Genomic DNA, 8,948 nt, shown 5'->3' with positions numbered 1-8,948 from the left:
ACCGTTCACTTGGTTGATTTCTGAGCTGGAGGATAGGATCTCATCTGCCAGTTTCTGTGCAGTAGGAAGAACTTCAGTGTGGTGTGCCGTGATTAAATATTGAATAAACTTTTGTAGCTGGTCCCTATTCATCTGGAAAAGTGTTTCGGAGATAGGAAGACGCAATTTGACTTGGTCTGGTTTACGGATCCTGTACAGTGAGAGCGCTACCACATGGGCACAGTAGAATATGTCCTTGTTCCCACAGCCACATGTCACTGAGGTGATTTTGCATCGATCAAAACTGATTGCAACTTTGTAAGTCACTGCTGGTTCAGAGGCAGTGGCCAGCTCAGTTACTGTGCCACTCAGATGAAAGCCTAAGGAAACAAAAAAGAAACTGTGTTTAGAGATTCTAGAGTAATAAACTTAGATTCTCATTTTACATGTAAATTCATCAATTCATAAATTATGTATTGGGTATCTCCTACACACGTACATGATAGGCTTTGCCATAGACACAGAGGTCAATGAAATTCAGTTACTGCTCTGAAGAAATACACAATATAGAAAGAGTCCTCACGCTGGAGTTCGTGAACCTCCTGAACTCACACTGATATGAAAACTTTAGTTTGTACGTGTATACATTTTTCTGGGGGGGGATAGTTCATAGCTATCATCATAGTCTCAGAAAGACTAATAAGGAATCCTAAATAAGTTAAGGACCCCTGTAGTAGATTTTCAGCTCTAGGTGGTAGGCAAAGACAAGTCTACAAATAATATCTGTATAATCTAGAGTAAGGTAGATGTCACAAATTAAAGAGAATCCAAAATGCCATGAGGAAGGACAGAAGGAAGATCAAAGAAGACTAAGGAAAATAATTCTTCTTTAAAACATAAAATTCCACGTGGAATACATAAAAGGCAAGAAATTTAAGACATGAAAGGCACAGCTAGGTGCAATGAAACTATGTAGTGTTACACCTCTACTCACTAGGCACACAGTAACAATAATTTTGAAATGTAGGGAGAATCCATTTTTAACTTAACAAAATTAAAAGATAAAATCAATAGCAAATCAATTCTATAATATTAATTATTCTTTATTATTATTTTTATCTCTGGGGTCTTGCTCTGCCACTGAGGCTGGAGTACAGTGGTACAATCTTGGCTCACTTCGGCCTCTGTCTCCTGGGCTCAAGTGATCCTCCCACTCTCAGCCTCGAGTGCAAAAATACAGGAAAATAAAGGAAAGGCTAATGAAAAAAATGAGCCAGGCACAGTGACTCATTTTCGTATTTTTAGTGCAGATGGAGTTTTACCATGTTACCCAGGCTTGTCTTGAACTCCAGGGCTCAAGCAATCCGCCTGGCTCAGCCTCCCAAAGTGCTGGGATTACAGGCGTGAGCCACCATGCCTGGCTATTCTTTACTTTAAATATTATTCTTCTTCTTTGAAAAGAGTATGTATTTATCTAATCATTAAGTCATTCAACAAAAGTTTAATGAGACCTTAAGTATTGAACTGCTGGGCCTAGGGATGCTAACAAAAAAAGAAGGTATTTGTGAAGCATCTGCTATGTAGCAGAACTGTTTTGGGTACTTTTAATAATTTATCACAGCAACCTTATAAAATAAGTACTATTTTCCTTATTTTAAAGGTATGTAAACTGAGGTTCAGAAAGTTCAAGTAATTTGCCCAAGGCACTAGCAAATGTGACAGACCTGAGATTTGGAACCAGGAGGTCTGATTGACTTCAATGTTAATTTTTTTTTCATTATATTTCATTACCTCTAAAAGGTGCCACAACAAAGTTCTTATCAAAACCCACAGACATGCTTAGTGCGGTGGCTCACATATGTAATCCCAATGGCTCAAGAGGTTCAGGTGAGAGGATTACTTGAGGCCAGGATCTGGAAGACCAGCCTGGGCAACAGAGTGAGACCCTGTCTCTACACAAAATAAAAAAAAAGTAGCCGGTATGGCGGCACATGCCTGTAGTCCCAGCTACACATATAAGTAAATGATTACAATATGATGAGCCAAATGCTATAGTAGAGACAGGACCAAAGGTGAGGCTAATTTCAGAGACTTTCCTGTTTAACTGGACTATACACTATGAACAAGAAAGCTATTTTAAATAATCTTCTATCTGTTGAAGAAATATTTGTCAAGTAATAAAAGGTACACATATAAGTTTCAGAGCCACCATTGTGACCTGGCAGAATTAACAAATGCAGAGAAAACTTTCCAAAATTCAAGTTTCAGACAGTTATGGTTGATTAAAATAAGACCCAAATTTGCAAGTACACTCATAAAACCCAGCCAAATTATCACATAAAGGCACATTTAGGTCTAATACAAAGAAAGGTACACATTACTGAAAACATTCAGATTAATTTCCAGAGCAAGAAAAAGATAAAAATAAATTCACTAACTTCATAGCCTCCAGGTTTGGTTAAACCCCAGAGAGGCTTTTTCTCAGCAAAACAAGCTCCAGGTTTAAAAATATTTACTGTCATTTGTTTAAAGCAAAGTCAAAAAGTTACATTCCAATTAATTATAGGTAAAGATTAATTACAGGTAAAGACTGCCTTCACTTAAGAACTAAGGAAGCTGGGCAACATGGCTCAGGTGCTGTAATCCCAGCACTTTCGGAGACCAAGGTGTGAGGATTGCTTGAGGCTAGGAGTTCAAGACCAGCCTCAGCAACATAGCAAAACCTCATATCTACAAAAAATCAAAAATATTTGTGACCTGACTGCACAGTAAGGTAAAATAAAATAAAATAAAATAAGTAAATAAATAAGCAAGCTGGGCATGGTGGCACACACCTGTAGTCCCAGCTACTTCAGGACTGAGGTGGGAGAAATGCTTGGGTCCAGGAGTTTGAGGTTGCTAGATAGCTATGATGGTGCCACTGCACTCCAGCCTGGGACACAGGGTGAAACCCTGTCTCTTTAAGAAAAAGGAAAAAAAAAAAAGAACTAAAGAACAGAACTGTAGGGTTGGGAAGCAGCTCCTCTCCAGACCTATACCCACCAGACATTGCCAGCAGAGTAATATACAGCAAAGGGCACACTACACTAGGAATTAGGCAGCTGGAACCTGATATTTACTATGGAGTCTTGGGCCACCCACTTTACAACTCTGAGCCTTAGATATCTTCTAAGTACGTATAATAATACTTGCTCTGCTTACCTCTCAAAAGTACTCTGTAAAACTGTAAAATGTCCTACAGATGTATTACTAATGTTTTAATGCAATTATTGTTAATGGCTCTCCATGTAAAGGGGATAAGAGACAACTTCCCCAATGGCCAAGTTTCACAGTGGTTGAAAACTAGGTGCTAAGAAAGTACATTCTTAATTTCCCTCGGGCCATTCAGAAGTATTTAGTACATTGTTGAGAAATGACTTGAATCCTGATACAAAGACCCTCAGAGAAGGGCTACGTTAAAATTTCAAACTAAATAGTAATGTAAATGTGGAGAAGCCTAGTTACTAAGCCCCTGAGTCTAAAGGTGGCTCATGCCTGTAATCCCAGCACTGTGGGGGGCCAAGGCAGGAGGATCACTTGAGGCCAGGAGTTCAAGACCAGCCTGGGCAACATAGCAAGACCCTGTCTCTAAAAAAAAAAAAAAAAAAAAAATAGCTGGGCATGGTGGCACATGCCTGTAGTACTAGCTACTCAGGAGGTTGAGGTGGGAGATCACTTGAGCCCAGGAGGTTGAGGCTGCAATAAGCCATGATGACACCATTGCGCTCCAGATTAAATGACAGAGCAAGACTGTCTCAAAATAAAAACAAACAAAAAACAATCAACCAACCAACCAACCAAACAAAATGAAACATAGAAACATTTCTGCTTTATCCGTTCATTGCTTTAGGCACACTTGGCTTGCAGCACAGTCTCTGAACCCAACTTCTCCTTCCCTTCCTGCATGAAAACTGAGTAAGAATATTCATTAGATTTGAGACTGAAACAGTCATCAATACTTATCTTATTAGGACGTAAGGCTCATGAGGTCAGGGCTTTCTCTGTGTATTGTTTATCACTATATTAAAAAAAAAAAACCACCCTGGTTGTGTATTTACAAAAACATTGGACCTCAGCTTCTACATTTTTAAGATTAGAGGCTGGCCTAAATGATCTCCATGGTTTAATCCTGTGCAGATATACATTATGGTTCTATAGTGACTATCACTGAATTTCCCACAATGTTAGACACAGAACTTTGCATATTATAGTTATTTAATAAATGGTGGCTGATCTTACAAAGCAAAGCTCTTTTACTTAGCCTTTATGAGGGCTTCTTATGTGTTAGGCTCCATTCTAAGTGCTTTATATGCATTAACACACTTAATTGTCACAGTTTTATGAATTTGATAGTAGGTATGATGGTAAGTTTTTTTGTTTATTGGTTGGTTTGTTTGTTTTTTGAGATGGAGTCTCACTCTGTCATCCAGGCAGGAGTGCAGTGGCCCGAACTCGGCTCACTGCAACCTCCACCCTCTGGGTTCAAGTGATTCTCCTGCCTCAGCCTCCCGAGTAGCTGGGATTACAGGCGCCTGCCAACACCCCTGGCTAATTTTTGTATTTTTAGTAGAGACAGGGTTTCACCATCTTGCCCAGGCTGTTCTTGAACTTGTGACCTTGTGATCCACTCCCCTCAGCCTTCCAAAGTGCTAGGATTACAGGCGTGAGCCCCCGCACCTGGCCCGATGGTTAGTTTTATGTGTTAATTTGACTAGGCTATGGTACCCAGCTATTCAACCAAACACTAATCTAGGTGTTGCTGTGCAGGTAATTTGTAGATGTGGTTAATATTTACAATCAGTTGACTTTATCTAATGCAGATTATCCTCAATTATGTGGGTGGGCCTCATACAATCGACTGAAAAGTCTTACAAGCAAAAGTCTGAGGTTTCTCTGAGAAAGAACAAATTCTGCCTCAAGATTGCAGCACCAGGGCCTGCCCCAAAATTTCCAGCCTGCCCTACAGATTTCATACTTCTCAGCTGCCCATATCACATAGGCCAATTCCTTGAAATAAATCCTATCTATCTATCTATCTATCTATCTATCTACCTATCTATCTATCTATCATCTCCCACTAGTTTTGATTCTCTGGAAAATTTTGATTACTATTACTACTCCCATATTTATGTATGAGAAAACATAAGCATAGAAAGCTTAAGTAACTCATTCAAAGGTCACTCTGCTAGGAAGTGACAAAGCCAGGATTCACACCCAGGCAGTCTGGTTCTGAAGCTCAAACTCTTAACTATTATACCATACTGCCTCTCTATAATATTGTACTGTAGGCAATTAATACCACATTTAACTAATGGAATTACAAACTATAAAACAATATAACTAGAAATATTATTAGAAAATAATGGTCAGGTTTATTAAAATTCTAAAATTTCAGTTTTTACAGCATCGGTAATGGCTTGAAACCTCTAGGTTAATCTAGAATTAGAGCTCAAGTATCAATTTAGATTTCAGTTGTCTTCAAAACAGATCAATATTAAAACAACTGAGAAACTTTCTGCAAAATATTTTTCAAAGCTAATTATACACGGCTCACTAGAGGCTCTGGCTAAGGCTCATGATTGATGCTCTTGGGAACATGTTCATTTGAGCTGTGTAAATGTTTGGGCTCTGTCAGCTGTATTAACACTGGTATAGCTCATGCTTCAGGCCTAGGCCCATCTGAAAGGCAGAAGGCTCTGAGTGGCTCTGTTTAAGTTTCCTTGTTGGGAGTTTCTTTTTCCCCTCATATATCTTAAAAGGGAAGTCCCTTTCAAATATCTATACTCCTTGCCTTATTGTAACCTAGCAACATTTTTTAAAAAGTCTGATTACTCCTGAGAATAAAGCTAAGTAGACTAGGTTTAATGTAGTGTTTCTTTCCCATTGCAAACCTAACAGCCATAAACATGTCCATCAATAATCTATTAATTTAAGCAAACATGTAGAAGCTCGTTTTTTTGTTTTTTGTTTTTTTTTGAGACAAGGCCTTGCTCCGTTATCCAGGCTGGAGTGCAGTGGCGTGACCACGGCTTGCTGCAACCTTGACTTCCTGGGCTCAAGGAATTCTCCCAACTTAGTTTCCCCAAGTAGCAGAAACTACAGGTGCATGCCACTATGCCTGGCTAATTTTTTTTTTTTTTTTTTTTGAGACAGAGTCTCACTCTGTCACCAGGCTGGAGTGCAGTGGCGCGATTTTGGCTCACCACAACCTCCAACTTCCTGGTTCAAGTGATTCTCCTGCCTCAGCCTCCCGAGTAGCTGGGATTACAGGCACGCGCCACCATGCCCAGCTAATGTTTGTATTTTTAGTAGAGTTGGGGTTTCACCATGTTGGTCAGGATGGTCTCGATCTCCTGACTTCGTGATCCGCCTGCCTCAGCCTCCCCAAGTACTGGGATTACAGGCACGAGCCACCATGCCCAGCTGCCTGGCTAATTTTTTTGCATTTTTTGTAGAGATGGGGTTTCACCATGTTGCCCAGGGTGATCTCAAACTCCGGGGCTCAGAAGCTTGGTTTTTAAAAATCCTTACTGGCTGGGTGTGGTGGCTCATGCCTGTAATCCCAGCACTTTGGGAGCCCAAGGTGGGAGGACTGCTTGAGCCCAGGAGTTCAAGACCAGCCTGGCTATCAAACAAAAAAGTATAGAGACAGGGCCAGTCTTGGCGGCTCATGCCTGTAATCCCAGCACTTTGGGAGGCTGAGGCAAGTGGATCACTTGAGCTCAGGAGTTCAAGACCAGCCTGGCAACATGGCGAAACCCCGCCTCTATGAAAAGTACAAAAAATTAGCCAGGCGCGGTGGTGCACGCCTATAGTCCCATAGCCACAGTCCCAGATACTTAGGGGGCTGAGGTGGGAAGATCACTGGAGCCTGGGAGATCGAGGTTACAATGAGCCAACTGTACTCCAGAACAAGGCAAGCAAAAAAAAAAAAAAAAAAAAAAAAGGACAGAGAGCAGTATGTTGAGTCCCCCTGTATGCGTCACTTAACTTCAACAATTATCAACACAAAGACAAATTTCTTTAACCTACCGTTTACCAACTCCTTTCCTACCTCCTCCATAGATTACTTTGAAAGCAAATCCCACAAATATCATTTCATTGGTAAACACCTCTGTATGAATCTCTAAAAGATAAGAACTAAAATTAGTAATTCCTTAATATCAAATATTCAGTGTTCAGATTTCCATAATTAACTTTTTTTTTTTTTTTTGAGACAGGGTCTCTCTCTGCTGCCCAAGCTGGAGTGCAGTGGTGTGATCATGGCTTACTGCAGCCTCAACCTCCTGGGCTCAAGTGAACCTGCCACCTCAGCCTCCTGAAAAGCTGGAACTACAAGCATGTGCTACCATGTCTGTCTAATTTTTTTAAATTTTTGTAGAGATGGGGTCTAAATCTGTTGTCCAGGCTGGTCTTGAACTCCTGGCCTCAACTGATCCTCCTGCCTCAGCCTCCCAAAGTCCTGGGATTATAGGCATGAACCACTGTGCCTGGCTCTTTATTTTTATTTTTCTTTAACAGGATGTTTGTTCAAATCAAGATGCAAACAAGATGCAGACATTTAATTTGGTTGTTATGTCTCTTAAACTACAAGTTCCCTTCTTCCCCAACATCCTAATATTGAAAAATAATGTGAGTTTTAGAGACTTGATGAGATTTGGGTTTTTTGCTGAAATTACTTCACAGGCTGTGTTGCATACTTTCTATTGCATCACTTCGGGAGACATATAACGCCTGATTGTCTTTCTTTTCATGCTGTTAGGAATGACCAGTGGGTTTTGGTGTTTTTGACCTGATCTCTCCCTTACAAAGTTCCTTGTCAGCTTTTCACCTAATGGTTTTAACAGTCATTGATGATTGTTGCCTTGACTTATTATTTCATTAGGGGTGAATTTATTTTTTATTTAAAGTTTTGACTGTCTTTCTTTGATTCTTAACACCCTTATCTGTAAAATAAAGAAAAAAACCACATAAAGTGGTTAGGTCAGTGCCTGGAACCTGGTGGGCTCTTAACAAAAACAGTAACAGAAACAACCACCACAAAAATTGCTTAGAAACTCATGGGAAAAACAACTACTTTATAAATGAAGTTTTCCCAAATATCATCTTTGTGATACTCCTTCATTCACATTTTCCTAAAATACAAAAAGAAAATACATACATTGTGAAGTTATTCTACTTATCAAATATTCAAGTGCCCAAGAACTATATAGGCTTTTAAAACACTCTATTTTATTAGTAATAGGTCTTCAAGTGATCAGGATATGGATAAATTGTGGGGAGCAATAGGCAGGTATAAAGAGAAGCAATATATAATGTTAGACTTGGTAGCGTACCACAGTTAAAACACACACATGCGCGCGCACATATACACACACACACACACACACACACACACCCCTACCTGCTTTACTAGTGACTCCAGTGGGCCATAAAGGTAAAACATCCCTATTTTGTTCCTTCCTACAGTCCGTTTTTTGATGCAAAGCAGTCAGAGATGGTGGACCTGGTAGATAACTGTTTGTGTGTGTGTGCGTGTGTGTGCGTGTGTGTGTGTGTTTTTAAAGAAAACGGACAATCAGGCAGCTGCTTGCCTTGTGGCCCTATCACCTCACACACACACACACACACACACACACGCGTGCACACACACACACACACACACACACAGCCCTCAAGTGCTTTAACACTGAGCAGGCCCTGCATAAAGCACCAAACATTTTCAAGGAGTTCTTGTTTAGTTTTACAACCAGTGCATTTACCCACCCCTTGCCCCTCGGATCACAAAGCAAAGCCTTGCCCTGAGAAGAAGAGATGCTTCATGCCGTTCTATGGCTTAGACAGCTTCCCTACCTGACCTGTAGATTGTTTACAACTGTAAGAATAAAATTGTACCACAGCTGCTTCTCCATTACATATCACACTGGCTG

The 8,948-nt window shown here is 40.3% G+C and overlaps 1 protein-coding gene across 3 annotated transcripts in view; it reads right to left on the bottom strand.

Moving 5' to 3' along the window:
- ZSWIM5 (zinc finger SWIM-type containing 5) overlaps positions 1–8,948 on the bottom strand; it is a 281,205-nt gene that overhangs the window by 75,550 nt on the left and 196,707 nt on the right. For all 3 annotated transcript variants that reach the window (XM_054535682.1, XM_002810905.4, XM_054535675.2), the window contains exon 2: positions 3–359. In XM_054535682.1, coding sequence (XP_054391657.1) covers positions 3–359 — 357 coding nt within the window. The remainder of the gene's footprint in view (positions 1–2; positions 360–8,948) is intronic.

Source organism: Pongo abelii, chromosome 1, assembly GCF_028885655.2.
Source record: "Pongo abelii isolate AG06213 chromosome 1, NHGRI_mPonAbe1-v2.0_pri, whole genome shotgun sequence".
NCBI lineage: Eukaryota > Metazoa > Chordata > Mammalia > Primates > Hominidae > Pongo > Pongo abelii.
Note: the sequence above shows the minus strand (reverse complement) of the source record. Positions and strands in the feature narration are given on the sequence as shown.